This window comes from Sus scrofa, chromosome 13 (assembly GCF_054392235.1).
Source record: "Sus scrofa isolate SSC_HxYL_T2T_F1_AM1 chromosome 13, Sscrofa_HxYL_maternal_Yorkshire_Landrace_v2.0, whole genome shotgun sequence".
Taxonomy (NCBI): domain Eukaryota; kingdom Metazoa; phylum Chordata; class Mammalia; order Artiodactyla; family Suidae; genus Sus; species Sus scrofa.
The window spans coordinates 133,376,181-133,392,287 of NC_139395.1; the positions used below are offsets into that span (position 1 = coordinate 133,376,181).

General features: G+C 34.7%; 1 protein-coding gene across 7 annotated transcripts in view; it reads right to left on the minus strand.

Annotated features, from left to right (window-relative positions):
* CCDC39 (coiled-coil domain 39 molecular ruler complex subunit) overlaps positions 1-16,107 on the minus strand; it is a 146,957-nt gene that overhangs the window by 31,004 nt on the left and 99,846 nt on the right. For 4 of the 7 annotated variants that reach the window (XM_084990371.1, XM_084990370.1, XM_021071234.2 and 1 more), the window contains 9 exons: positions 15,790-15,936; positions 13,332-13,490; positions 12,488-12,580; positions 12,263-12,391; positions 8,577-8,768; positions 5,662-5,765; positions 5,203-5,335; positions 1,187-1,381; positions 112-276 (listed from right to left, as the gene is read on the minus strand). In XM_084990371.1, coding sequence (XP_084846497.1) covers positions 112-276; positions 1,187-1,381; positions 5,203-5,335; positions 5,662-5,765; positions 8,577-8,768; positions 12,263-12,391; positions 12,488-12,580; positions 13,332-13,490; positions 15,790-15,936 — 1,317 coding nt within the window. Of the gene's footprint in view, positions 1-111; positions 277-1,186; positions 1,395-5,202; positions 5,336-5,661; positions 5,766-8,576; positions 8,769-12,262; positions 12,392-12,487; positions 12,581-13,331; positions 13,496-15,789; positions 15,937-16,107 lie in introns of those variants that run through there. The other 3 variants (XM_021071236.2, XM_084990374.1, XM_084990375.1) reach the window with 3 other exon arrangements.

Consider the following 16,107-nt stretch of genomic DNA (forward strand, 5'->3'; position numbering starts at 1 on the left):
TAGCCTAGCAATCGTCCTATCCAAAGTCAAGTCTTGGGAACATGTTGATTTAAAACAAAATGACTAATGATTAGGATATCTGAAGTATGAAAAGTATTTTGGCTAAGTTACATGAAGCTTCTTGATCTGTACTTCCAAAAGGCTGAGTGTAGATTTTTTCTCTTCCAATGTCTTTTTAAGTTCAACGGTTTTTGCTTCCAGGGCTTGTCTTTCTTCTGAATTAATTTCTCCTTTTAACCGTGACATTCGGCGTTCCACTTGTTGAATGTAAAAATCCTATTACAGTTTTAAAAATAAGTTAGTAAAAAGAAATCATTAAAACCATTTCTATAAGTGCAAAAACTCTGTAAATATTTTCTTATGTTTGGCCTGATGTCATCACTTATTAAAATCACTTTAATCCTAATTTATAGAATAAAATCCATCTTACTCTAAGGAGTGAAATAGCAAACTATTCTTTCACAACCAGGGCACATGGCAGTGACAAAGAACTAATTTTCTGAAAATACAACAAAGCAGTAGGTATTTATCATACTACTATGATGGGTTTACATGGACATGGATTTTTTGAGGGTACTTTTCTAAAGGGTGCAAAAAAAAAAAAGAGTCACAAATTGTTGGCCATGAAAGGCTCAAATATGATGAACTTCTAATGAATTATTTTTAAAATTGTACTTTATCATTTGTAATTTTGAGAAACTAAGAATATATTAGATGAGGAAATTAAGATGTAGAGAGGGAGGACATTACGAAACTAATATGAGACAGAATATTATATAGAATAAATAAGGAAAAACTTTAAAAATACTTCTAATCTATTGGTCCAGGGCTGGAAGAGGGGAAGTTGATGTTAGTACAATTAAGAATCAACATACAGTTTTTCTAGGTGTCAGATATCCCACTCCCTGTTTTGTTTTACTCCAGCTCTAACTGCTCCAGGTCCCTTTAAACTGTGAACTAGAGCTATTTATCTTCTTACCTGCTTATTTCAGATCAAGAAAAAGAAATTGTTTTCAAGGCTCCCTCACCCTGCTACTGACCTAACATGATACCTCATCTTCAGCATCTGTCCATCCCCACCAAGAGTTCTTAGAAATTTTTATTTTCTTAGGACTCTGCAGAGTTATCTTGACCGCCACAATTATAGCAAATCAATATGGAATATAGTCATAAGAGTAACATCTACCTGACTGTACATAATTTCTTGCTGCTTCAAGGTTTCAAAGTCCAGTTTATGTAACTGATGGTTGAGGTGCTTTAGAGAAGAACGGGTTCCTTCGATTTCAGATACAATGGCTTTTTCTTTCATTGTCTCAGTCTGTAATTCCCGAACTTTCTTAAATAGCACATCTTTCAATATGTTCAGCTGAACTTCTACTTCCTGATAATAAGAACTACAGTGATTAATGAAATATAATGCCTTGAAGTATTTTATTGCACGAACATTATAATTTAGGGGCTCATAAATTAACCTGCATTTTAGCCCTTTAGAATATAAAGCCCTTCCCACAATTTCAACGAATTCCCAACATTACTTGTAGTCTACACTAGTCTATTAGACTAGAATAGTCATTTTCTACTCCTGTGTCATACGCCTTGATCTGTCATCTTAATTCTATCCCATGTCACCTTAGCCTTAGAACTCAGCTATTCCACTGCTTTCCTTAGAACATAAACTATACTAAAGACACACAGCTTATAAGTTCACAAAGTTTACTAAAGTCTTGAGAATGCTAAAGAAAGAACATAAAATATACGAAAAATACACAGCTTATGAGTTCACAAAGTTTACTAAAGTCTTGAGAATGCTAAAGAAAGAACATAAAATATACTAAAAATACACAGCTTATGAGTTCACAAAGTTTACTAAAGTCTTAAGGGTGTTAAAAGAAGAAATCATATCACTCAATCTCCAATCTTCTTTTGGGCACTATCCAGTGGTGAGCAGAAAAATGTTTAAATACCAGCCTTCTAGTGGATATGAGGTTAGGGGAAGAGGCTGATTCCTATGATTATTTATATTCCCACTATGGCAAATTTCAAGCTACTAACATGATTCCTCTAAATGCAGAGCTGATAAATATGCAGTAGCAAACCATTATGCAGTATATCTACTATACACATATAACAAACATTAGTAATCTTAAGTAACTTAAAAGGGTAGATAACAGCAAAAGGTAAAATAATTTGGAAGGGATATGTGCTGAATAATTATTACTTTTGTTTTTAATATAATTTATTTAATTATAAATAAAATATAATTGAATAATAAAATATAGCTGAATTCTTAATAGTAGCTATGTTTAGCAGCTGACTTATAAATTCCAGAAAATTTATCAATTCTTACGAGCTGGTAAGGGCTAGCCCCAACGTACTACTGGCACTATTCCTTATTCACACCTTGCCTGCAGCTGACTTCCCTGCACATGCACCCCTCCAGGAAACAAACCAGTACCCGTATCCCACTGCTCCTTTCTCAGGAGGCAAGTCTGTCTTGATCTCAGGGTCTCACATCAATGTATTCAAGCTTCAAATAGATCCCCATGCCAAGATCTAATGAAAGCTCTCAGTTTAAAACGTTGAAATAATTTCTCTCTGTGCTCTCATATACCAGATAAGAAGGCAGATAAGTATACCCAGATAAGCATATTTCCCTTTGGAAAACAATGAACCTCAATATGAAACAAAAGAAGTCTTTGGCACATTTAAATTTTCACAAATGAAGAAATATAATCTGATATAAGTTTATAAAACACACTATTTTTCATATAATAGACAAAGACTGCCAGTCAGAATTTTAAAATCAGTGCTTGGTGGAGTTCCCGTCATGGCGCAATGGTTAACGAATCTGACTAGGAACCGGGAGGTTGCAGGTTCGATCCCTGGCCTTGCTCAGTGGGTTAAAGATCCGATGTTGCCGTGAGCTGTGGTGTAGGTTGCAGACACGGCTCAGATCCCACGTTGCTGTGGCTCTGACGTAGACCAGTGGCTACAGCTCTGATTGGACCCCTAGCCTGGGAATCTCCATATGCCACGGGAAGCAGCCCTAGAAAAGGCAAAAAGACAGAAAAATAAAAAAATTAAAATAAAAATAAAAAAATAAAATCAGTGCTTGGTGTCAACATCACTAATTATTAGAGAAATGCAAGTCTAAACCACAATGCGGTACTACCTCATACCAGTCAGAATGGCCATCATTAATAAGTCTAATAACAAATGTTGGCGAATATGTAGAGAAAAGAGAACCCTCCTACACCATTGGGAGGAATATAAATTTGTTCAAGCACTTTGGAAGACAGTCTGGAGAAAACTAAAAACAGAACTACCATATGATCCAGCAAACCCACTCCTGAGCATATATCCAGACAGACAAAACTATAATTCAAAAAGATACATGCATCCTTATGTTCATAGCAGCACCATTCACAATAGCAAGACATGGAAACAACAGAAATATCCATTGATAGATGAATGGATTAAGAAGATGTGGTACATACACACAATGGAATAGCCATAAAAAAGAACAAAACAATGCCATTTGCAGCAATATAGATGCAACTAGAGATTATCAAACTAAGTGATATAAGTCAGAAAGAAAATGACAAATACCATATGATATCACTTATATGTGGAATCTAAAATATGGCACAAATGAACCTACCAACATAACAGAAACAGACTCACAGACATAGAGAACAGAACAGACTTGTGGTTGCCGAGGGGAAGGGAGAAGGGAGTAGGATAGATGGGGAGTTTGGGGTTAGCAGATGCAAACTATTACATTTAGAATGGATAAGCAATGAGATCCTACTGTATAGCACAGTGAACTATATTCAGTCTTTTAGGATAGAACATGATGAAAGATAAGAAAGGGAATGTGTATGTGTGTGTATACATATATATAATATATATGCCTGGGTCAGTTTGCTGTACAGCAGAAATTGACAGAACATTGTAAATCAACTATACTTTAATAATAAATAACTAAATAATAAAGATAAAGTCAGTGATTGCTGGTGAATAACACAGCTCATCTCCAAAACACATAGGCTTGTAATTTTTCCAAACCAAAAAAAAAAAAAAAAAAAAAAACTCCAACAACTACAAAAACCAAGATTAGAAACACAAACCTGCTAGAGCACAATCAGTACACATGCTGCCAATCTTACTATTTGCTAATTCAGCTGATTTCTTAAAAAATATCACTAGTTTTTAATTCTGTCTTCAGAAGGTCTATTCCATATAAACTTCATAGTCTTCATAGATTTTTAGTAAGTTCTAATACTTCCCCATTTCATGTGGTACAGAAAATCATGCTCTTAAGAGGGGGGGGGGGCGGTAAAGAGACACAACTTTTTTTTTTAATTATGTTGTACAATTTGGACTAAAATACCACTCATGTCAAGATTGTTGCATGTCTCCATTACTCAGGAATTTTAAACATAGAGCAGCACACTGAGGAATCTGGATTCTATCCAAATATAAGTGAAACCACCCTTGATAATAAGCCTCAGCCAAGGGGGGATTTTACCAGCACCTTCAGCTGCCCCTCTTCTTCCCTCATCAAAAAAAAGTAGTGTCTATACTGATAGGTGACACAAGTCACTTTGAAGTTTTCAAAGAGGAAATGGTGAATCAGCCTTTGGGCCTCAAAAATTGGTTTTAATGTTACCAGAATACCAAAGAGATTAAGGTAGAAGGGGGACATCAGTAAAGTTAGTAAAGTGCTAAAATTTAAAAGCACATTTATCAATAAAAGGTGCCAGACTGTAAGAGGTTAAAAAGATAGCAGATGTTGAAGAAACACAAGTAATGAATGAAGACCACTGGGAGTAATTTGATCACAAACAAAAAAGATGATCAGGTGGAATCAGTTGTAAACTAAGGGCGCTTTTCAAGGTACATCTGCAATATGAGAATCTGTACATGGATGGCACACAGGGACAGGGACACAGAAGGCACTGAGCAGCCAAAGATAGAGGGGCTACCTTTAAAAGAAGACATCAAAGTTAAATGCTGAAAGTGAAGCAAATGGAGAATTAGGTAAAAAGAGGTCTAACAACTCAATAATCTGATTACAAAAGTGATCTCACCAGAAATTAGAGCCTCAAAAGACCTCATACTCTTCTGATCCCAAGAGTCTAATTAGTTCACTATTGCTAAATTTGCTGTGATTTTTAAAAAACTGAAACTAAACTTTACCTTTACACCTCTTTCTTCCTCCTTTAGCATGTCTTCCAAGTTGGTAGCTTTCTCTTCTACAGACATAGTTTTCTCAGTTATCTGCTTTAATTTTTTTCTTACAATCTGATTATGATTTTTAATTTTGTGTAACCTTTAGAGAATTTATAAGGAAAAAATATAAAACATGTATAAAATGTATTTAATGCAAACAAACAAGGATCAGTTTATCCTAAGATTTTTTTTCACATAACTTGAAAGTTTCTTTTGCCATATATTTTTTTTATTGCCAATATATATTTAATAAATCATAAAAATATTTATCCTAAGTCTTTGTACCAAAAAACCCAGGAAACTTTTTTAAGTTTAATAATTCACTAACTATAATTTTACAGTTGTTTAAACAAAAAACCAAATATTCAATAATATTTCTAGAAATAGTTAAAAACTATAAATATATTTAAATATCTTTTTTTTTACCTTGTTGTTTCTTCATTAATATCCTTCTTTATTTTGGAAATATTTTTCCTCAGAGCTTCTAAATCACTGGAACTTCTATTCACAGTGGCTTTTAAAGAATCCAGCTATTTATTAGTTAATAGACAGAAATTATATATTTCATTTCTGAGAGTTCTATTCTCAACACATTAATTTCTAACTTATGTTACACCCACAAACATAGTAACCATGTTTCTGTAATACATATTTAACAATTTTTATTTTTTATCTGACTTTTAATTTTAAATGACTTTTAAGATACTAGCATATAGAGACCTACATATATGAAGTACAAAAAGCAAAAGCTTCACAACACTGTATTTGGCAATGATTTCTTGGCTATAACACCAAAGGCATAGGAAACAAAAGAGGAAATAGACACATTGGACTTCATTAAATTAAAAAGTTTTGTACAATGAAAACACTATCAACAGAGCATAAAGGCAACCCATAGAATGGGAGAAAATATCTGCAAATTATATATCTGATAAGGGATTAATATTCAGAATATACAGAAAACCTTTAAAACTCAAAAAAACAACAAAAAGCCTGACTCAAAAATGGACAAAGAAATGGAATAGATATTTCTCTAAGTAAGAAATACAAAAGGCAAATAAGCACATGAAAAGATGCTCAACATCATTAATCATTAGGGAAACACAAATCAAAACTGCAATGAAATACCACCTCACACCCATTAGTATAGCTACCATTGAAAAAAATCCCAAAATAACAAGTGTTGATGAGGATGTAAAGAAACCCTTGTGCACTGCTGATAGGAATGTAAAATGGTATAGGCACTGTGGAAAATGGTACAGCAGTTTCTCAAAATTTAAAAATATAAGTACCATAGGATCCAGCAATTCTGAGATAATTGTACACCCATGTTCACAGCAGCATTATTCACAATAGCTAAAATATGGAAGCAATCCAAGGACACTGACAGATGAATGGATAAGCAAAATGTGGTATATACATACAATGGAGTAGTATTCAGCATTGAAAAGGAACAAAATTTTGACATATACTATAACATGGATGACTCTTGAGGAAATTATGCTAAGTAAAATAAGTGAAATGGGCAGTCACAAAAAGACAAATACTTCATGAGTCCATTTATATGGGGCACTTAGAACAGTTAAAATCATAGAGACAGAAAGTAGAATGGTGGTTTCCAGGGGCTGAGAGGAGGGGTAAAATGGGAAATTATTGTTTAATGGGCATAGAGTTACAGCTTTACAAGAAAAGAGTTATGAAGATAGGTGACAGTGATGGTTGTACAAAATTAAGAATGTATTTAATACCATAGAACTGTACACTTGAAAAGAGTTAAGATGTTAAATTGTATGTTACACGTATTTCACCACAATAAAAAAAAATTGAGAAAAAAAATGAAGTACTCTTACATGATACAACTTGTGTGAACTTTGAAAACATTACATAAGTAAAAGAATCCTGACACAAAATGCACCATATTATGATGTTCGAAATAGGCAAATCCATAGAGACAGAAAGTAGATTAAAAGTTGCCTGGGCCTGGTAGAAGAGGAGAAAGAAAAGAGATTGCTAATGGGTATGGGGTTTCTTTTTAAAGATAAAAATATTCTAAAATTAAATAGTGAGAATTTCACAATCCTATGAAATACTAAAAACCACTGAGTTGTACACATTGAAAGGGTGTATTGTGATTTGTGAATTATATTTCAATAAACCAAGTATAAATGAATGAATACCTAAATTCTTTTCTGCAAATGGTTTGTTTTTTTTTGGTCTTTTTGCTATTTCTTGGGCCACTCCCACGGCACATGGAGGTTCCCAGGCTAGGGGTCAAATCGGAGCTGCAGCCTCCGGCCTATGCCAGAGCCACAGCAACTCAAGATCCGAGCCATGCCTGTGACCTACACCACAGCTCAGGGCAACGCCGGATCATCAACCCACTGAGCAAGGGCAGGGACTGAACCCGCAACCTCGTGGTTCCTGGTCGGATTCGTTAACCACTGCGCCACGACGGGAACTCCCAAATGGTTTAAACTTTAAAAATTTTTTGAATGAGCTAGTAGCAGTGACATTTCATTTATACAAGAAATTCACTTATTTTACTTTTTCAAGATCTTAATTCTCTTCAGTCAGGAAAAAAAATCTTCCCCCCTTTATCAGAAATATAAAGTACAACAACTTATAGAATAAAATGCTCTGCACTATTCCAATTTATCACCTAAACAGCAGTAACTTCAGATAACATGGCCTCAGGGCACACAGCTCATAAAGATCCCTTTATTGCTAACTAAGGGGATTGCTAACTCTCCCTGTGAGAGTGTTACCTGGCACGTATGCTCCAAAGAAGGAAAGAAAAAAGCAGGAGTTTTATTTTCTCAGTGTATTCCAAGGTGCTACACCACTACACTGTCCCATTACCACACTGAAATATTTTCCCTTAACAATGTAAGAAACTGAATGTAAGCAGGTAGCTCCACCTAGAATTTGAGTTAAAACCATCATACACATGTAGCACTGGAAAGACTTTTCAAATTATCACCAATGTCAGTAATTCATCTTCACATTTGCTTATTTTCCAGTTATTTTATAATATATGACTTACAGCCTAGACCCTTCAAGAGCCATTTGCCTTTGGTCACTTATAAAACACCATGTGTGACAGGCAAGTTGGGCCCTGCACAACTCCAGGTGAAACATTTCATACCACTTGTGAGGTGAATGATGGCCTCTGTTGCCTTCATCCAATCAAGGCCTCATCAGAGTAACCTAAAAGTTCCACAACAGGAAGGTACATGATAGAAAGAACCAGAAAGCAGTTCCTTAATCAAAGGAAAAACTTTAGGCTTATTTGTACAGTAATTTGTTATAAACACACAAGCCAGTCTTTTTAGTTGACATACCTCATCCTTCAGCTGGCTTCTATTGGTTTCATGACGTTGATATTCTGTTCTACATTTTAAAACTTTGCGATCAGCAACAGAAATTTTTTTCTCATACTCTGTGTTATTCCCAATCTCACTTTCCAAAAACTTGATCTTTTCCTTAACCAAATTTTCTTTTTCTCTTATCTCCTGCTTTATCCTTGCTAATGCCTAGGATTTAAAATATATATGTTAAATATGTTTAATATGATGAACAAAACTAAAAGGAATTTAGTTCTTTATATTATTTATTTTAACAATACTTAACATTTTTAGAGAAATAATTTACATGAATAAAATATTAATATGCTACACATTAATATCTATAAACACACATTTTTTTTTCTTTTTGCCTTTTTGTCATTCTAGGGCCACATCCGGGGCATATGGAGGTTCCCAGGCTAGGCGTCTAATCAGAGCTGTAGCCACCGGCCTACACCACAGCCACAGCAACGCGGGATCTGAGCCGTGTCTGCGACCTACACCACAGCTCACGGCAACATCATATCCTTAACCCACTGGGCGAGGCCAGGAATCAAACCTGCATCCTCATAGATGCTAGTCGGGTTCATTAACCACTGAGCCAAGACGGGAACTCCTATAAGCTCATATTTTTAAAGGTCTCTATGTGTTATTTCATCCATCTAGTACTTTGCTAAAGAGATGAATAAAATGTCAATCTTTTATCAATGAAAAGTGACATCTAAAAAAAAATAACAAAAATTTGGAATTCCTGCTGTGATCTGCAGCATCTCTAGAGTACTGGGACCCAAGTTCAATCTCTGGCCCAGCACAGTGGGTTAGGGATCCAGTGCTGCCAGCTGTGGCAGGGGTCAAAACTGTGGCTCACATTTGATCCCTGGCCCAGGAACTCCATATGTTGCATAGTAGCCAAAAAAAAAAAAAAAAAAACATATATATATATATATATATATATATATATAATATATATATGAGTATTGAATAGTTTTCACATAGAAGGTTGGAGTTCAATGAAATTTTCCAAATATTTCCAAGACCAGGTTTTTTGTTTTTGTTTTTTTTTTCTTTTTTTGTGAATATTTTTGTTATTGGTTTCAATAGGAATGTCTTCACTCAGGCTTTTGGCTGGTCTTGGGGATACAAAATAACTAGAATATACACAGTAGTAACTGAGGTATGGACAAAGCACTATGGGATGATGATGATGATGAAGTCTACCAAGAGAAATCTTTTTAAAAGATACTACCTAAGAGGCTTCATTTGAGTTGGGCCTAAAAAGATAAATGGGGATGCATAAATAATATTGTTAGAGTATAGGGTAGGAGGAAGGGATGGAATGGCGATATGTTAAGAACGGGTGGTACAAATGATACAGATGAAGCTGGAAAGGCAGAAGTTAGGCCCAAATTGTGAAGAACTCAGTTTTTCAATTGCCATGTTAAAGAGGTTCAACTTTTAAGCAATGTGAAACAAAAATTTTAGAGGGGGGAATAAAAAGATAGACGGTTTTTATAGGTGATTCTGATGGCAATATGTTAGATGAATTGGAAGGAGAAGGAAAATTTACTCTAAAATACATTTCTTCCAAGTTTTCTGAAATAGGGTTCCACCAAACAACTAATCCCAGGAGGCTTGGTCAGAGGAGGGTATGTGTTCTGAAGTAAGTTTTAGAAATGCTGCATGTAAAACTATACTTATTAGCATATTAAGTCAATATTCATCTGAGGTTCACTGCACTTCTTAAAACATTCTAAATTTGTTTAATCTAATATTCACATCTATAAAACAATTAACATTCTAATACCTATTGTGTTCATTCAACCAAAGGACAGGTCAAAACTTCCTAAATTTTTATATTCAGATGATTATTCCGGAATTTCATGCTTTACATTAATTATTTTTTTTACCACTTAATCAGATGTTTAGATGCTTTAATTCCTACTTCGAAGTTCACCTTTTTTTTTTGGCCACAACTGTGGCATGAGGAAGTTCCCAGTCCAGGGACTGAACCGGAGCCACAGCAGCGACAACACCGAATCCTTAACCACTAGGCCACCAGGCAACTCCAAAGTTCATATTTTTTAATATGGCAATCTATTCCAATTAAGTTTTCATATAGATGATGCTTATAAGTAATAGTCCAAAACTTCTATACCAGAATAAAAGCATAATAGACAAATATTTTTCCTTTTCTCAATAATGTAAAAGTTTCTTTTAAGAAGCCAATTTCAGGATCATATGGTCAGACTCCTGCCAAGAAGGCACTGAGAAGGTAGGGTCTGTTTTAGAGGAAGAGGAACAAAAGGTTTCCAATCTCAAATCCTCTAGTGGTTTGAACTGGCTCTCACTGGCTCATCAAAGCTAACATATATACCTCTTCTCAACTTTGTGTTCAGGGGAGTCAAGTTGGTGTAAAGTCGTTTCACCACAGAAGTCAGAGCCTGTTGTTAAACTGAGAGCCTGTTGGTAAAAACTTAGAAGCATCCTACGACCATGGAATCACTTCTTAGCACCCTCCCTAGTCCTTTCCAACACATACAGCCAGGAGATGTCACCCTGTAAATAAGGAACCACTGAGGATATGACCAGGGAGCTACAAGCTGTGGATTCTGCCAACTCAGCAGGCTGAGTCAATTTAGTTGCAGGGTTGCATGAGAATTCAATCATGGATCTGCAATCTTAGATCTGACACATTTGATTTACACAGAGGAAGTAGTCAGGTCTTGAGATTTGAAAGCTGTTAAGAAGCCAAGAAAAGGAACCATATTAGCATTAAGAAATAAAAAAGAGCTCATAGTTAAGACTAGTTCTCCCATGTCACTCCTGGGGAGCTACAGGCCATTTTGTTGATAAAATGCTGATTACTTTCAGAAACTTAGAGAAATAACATTTTACATATAAGTTACATGTAATGAATAAACCACATGCAGATATCAGAACTCCACACTTCCAATAACCCAAGCTGCTTGCCAAATGCCTTCCATGGAGTTTATTCAGGATGGAAGTTAGCACATTTTCTCATCTGCCTTCTTTCCTCCTCAATTCCTTCTCCTTCCCAACTTTCCCTAATCTTCCATTTTCACTCACCACTATTTTATCCCTTAGTGATTTCCCCAAAATGTTCTCCTAGGTTACCTCTGAAAGTAGATAACATAACACTAGGTCTGTGTTTAATCAGTATGGATTCCACCCCTTCTGAGTATCCCATTATGGGTACCTCAGTTTCAAAAGGGAATCTTTTTGGAAGTCAAGGCTTCTCTCCTGACTCTCCCTCCTTTCTTGGCTATCCATGAGGCTGATTTCCCTGCACCTTTGATTAGCACACAAAGAGCACATGTCAAATCCAAGGCAAATTGGATTTGCCTTGGATTTGACAAATTGGACAATATGTTAGTCAGCACATTGTATTACTGCAATAACACTATCTGTTGACATTCTCTAGTCCCACATTTCAGAGATGACAGGATCCAATCTTCGGCATTATATACCATAAAGAAATAATCTTCATAAAATCACACTTCTAAATGGATATAGAGTCAGCTTTGAAAAACATTTACCAAAACTACTTGAATCCTGCTACAAAAGTGACTTTCAAATAAGAGTGTGATTTACATTTGAAATGAATGACTAAAATACAAAAGAGATAAATACAGCTGAATGTTGCTAGGATCAAACTACTTTACCAAGGCACAGTTATCGATGTCTCGATCTCTCTGCTGCATCTGTTCTATTGTGTTCTCCCACTGTTTAATGAGTTCTTGCCTTTCACTATGAATTTTACGAAAATCTTGGGCTGCTTTATCCAATTCTAACTGTCAAATGAAAAGCAAATAATATTTTTGTGAATTTAAGTGCTTTTGCAAATATCACCTAGACAATTAAGAAGTAAAAATCTTTATTAAACAAACCTGTGCACTTAGAGTCTCTGCAAGTTCGTTGTCAAGTACCTTTCTCCTCTGATTACATTCCACAGTCAGTCTTTCTAATTGCAGGGTCAGTGCCTATGATGTAGTTCCATGCAAAAATATTCATAATTATCATTTTATTAGTGTAAAAGCTGTTAGTGTATCTCACACTAAGTATTACTATATTACACATACACATTTATTCGATATCTAAAACAATTACAAAATAATGTATAAATTCTTTATCTTTGAACCACAAAGTGCTGCAAAGAAAACTGAATTGTTTCTAAAGAGACACTTAATACTTCTTAAAGTAAGTTAGAAAAAAGATTCAACAATATTTACCATTTTAAATTATTTTAAATAATGCATGCAGTATTAAATCTATTAGAAAATAGCACATTTCATGATGCTAAAGTATTACCAGATTTAATTACAAGTAGATTTTTAAGTAATGGTTACAATAATATATTAAATAATCAATAGCACTAGTCTCAAATCAGTAATAACTACCTGTAACATTCAAAGTATCACAGAAAAGAAGTTATATATAGTTCTATTACAAAACCTTTTCTGAAATGCTTTTGAGAAACCTCCTCAATCAGGATTCTTAACCTGGAGTCCATAGATCCTGAAAAGGTTAAAAGACTTCAGAGGATCTGTAAAACTTGCAGCAAAATTTTGTGGGTATTTGAGTATGTTCATTTTTCTGGAAAGGATATTTGGCTTTATTAGCCACCAAAATGTTCAAGAATTACTTTAAAATTACAAGTCCAATTTTAGAATAAAAGGTTGATATATTACAGATTTAGAGAAATTCTGACACTTACAATATATAATATCTCACCCTAATTTTATTATCATCTTGTTGTGCATACTTCTGAAGAGTGAAGGCATCACTATCTTTACGAGCTGATTCTTCCAGCCAGGCCTCCAATGCTTGCTGGTCCCAGTTCATTTGACATTTCAAACCATCCAGTTTTTGAATAGTTTTAAAGATGTAATTCTAATCTCCAAAGAGATGGGGCAGGGAGATTGTAAAACATTATTTACCATAAAGACTAAAATAAAACATACCATTACATATTACAGAATATATTTAAAAGGCTTAATCTCTGAATATACAAGCAACTTACACAACTCAACAGCAAAAAAGCCAACCACCCAATGGAAAAATGGGCAAAAGACCTGAATAGACCATTCTCCAAGGAAGAGATACAGATGGCCAACAAGCACATAAAAAAATGCTCAACATCCCTGACTATTAGAGAAATGCAAATCAAAACTACCATGAGATACCACCTCACGTCAGTCAGAATGGCCATCATTAATAAGTCCACAAATAACAAGTGCTGGAGGGGGTGTGGAGAAAAGGGAACCCTCCTGCACTGTTGGTGGGAATGTAAGCTTGTACAGCTACTATGGAGAACAGTATGGAGGTAGCTCAGAAATCTATACATAGAACTACCATATGACCCAGCAGTCCCACTCTTGGGCATATATCTGGACAAAACTTTCCTTAAAAAAGACACACGCACCCGCATGTTCATTGCAGCTCTATTCACAATAGCCAAGACATGGAAACAACCCAAATGTCCATCAGCAGATGATTGGATTAGGAAGATGCGGTATATATACACAATGGAATACTATTCAGCCATAAAAAAAGAACAACATAATGCCATTTGCAGCAACATGGATGGAACTAGAGACTCTCACATTGAGTGAATTAAGTCAGAAAGAGAAAGACAAATACCATATGATATCATTTATATCTGGAATCTAATATACAGCACAAATGAACATTTCCACAGAAAAGAAAATCATGGACTTGGAGAATAGACTTGTGGCTGCGGTGGCGGAGGGGGGAGTGGGAGGGATCAGGAGCTTGGCATTAACAGATGCAAACTATTGCTCTTGGAATGGATTTACAATGAGATCCTGCTGTGTAGCATTGAGAACTACATCTAGATACTCACATTGCAACACAACAATGGGAGGAAATAGTACATATACATGTATGTGTAACTTGGTCCCCATGCTATACAGGGGAAAATAATATATATATTAAAAAAAAAAAAAGGAAGAAAGAAATCCTGTTTCTCTCCCTGACCTCGAAATGTATGCAACATCATATTTAATTGTATAACTATCATACTTTTAATTCTTTCGTTGTGAAATAGAGGGGTGATGAGTGTATAAAGTTGAGAACAGTAGTTGAGTTAGAGGCTGCTTAAAAAGGCCTCAGGGTAGCTCCCCTAGAGCAATCTCATTAGTCATTGCACCAAAGCCACCCCAAGTGGGTGCGCAATCTTAAGAAAAATAATATGCTTGATATGCTAACTCAAGCCCAAGACAATTCCCTTTCAGCTCCGTTTCCAACCATATTTCTGCATCTAAAAGGCCTTTTATATAGAAATTTTGGAAGCACATTTGATTGAAATAAATATAGTAGTTAAGGAAATAAAAATATTTCTGTCCATATATTAATTTAACAAATCTAGATTCATAAAAGAAAACAGATCAATATGAAAAGAAATACAAATTAATATGATAAAATATGTATTATGCGTATGTATACATATATATGTATATGCATTTCCATGCATTATATGCATATGTAAAGAGAAGAAATGAATTTGGAAAAATTTCTAATCAGGTAACTAAAAACTAAGGAAAAAGAAAAAATAGATTATAGGAGTTTAATATTAAAGTCACAAGCTAATAAAAATAGATTATAGGAGTTTAATATTAAAGTCACAAGCTAATAATATGAAAGGCAAAAATTCTAACTGAAAAATGAAATTCAAAATTATAAGTGACTTTTTAATGTGGCTTTTAAAAATTTAGCACTTATCATCTTCCCTGTCTCAGCTTTAGCTCTGCCTTGACTTTGGTCAGCTTCCAGATGGCAGGATTATAATTCATTCATCCACTCATGTATTGTGTGTGTCAATAATTTTCATTTGTGGAATAAATGAAGACTACCCCCCAAAATAAAATAAAAATGTAGCACTTATAAATAAATTATGCCTAGTATGGTGTAATAGGCAGCCAGCATGGTACTTTGCACACAGTAAGGCTCAATGAATATTTGGTAAATGAATATTGAGAAAATAAATGTAACATTCTACCATTGTTGACTCAAATCACAGCTCCATGTGACTTTCATTGTCCGAAAAACAAGTGAATGTCAAGAAACTAATGAATGCCTTTCCCAAACAGGAAAAAAAAAAATCAATGTTTGTTTGGTGAGGGAAGATGGAACAATACTACAACATTTTAAGTAACATTTCAACACATACTTCCTTATCACTTTTCTTTTCCTGTATTGAAGCCGTTTCATTTTCCAGTCGTTGAATTTCATCCTTCACTCGTCCCAGTTCTCTTTCAGCAATCATCTTAAAGTGTTCTTCACTTTCAATCTCATGCTCCCTGGCTTTGCAAAGAGACTACACAATAATACAGAAGGCAGAAAGACTTTTTAAATTTTACTATTATACAATATTTATAATAACCCAGTAGACAAAAAAATCTCAAAGTCTGCACATGCTTAGATTAAGTGCTGTTAATTCCACTTCCCTGAAATTTACACCACATTAGATTTTGTGATTCAGTATAGT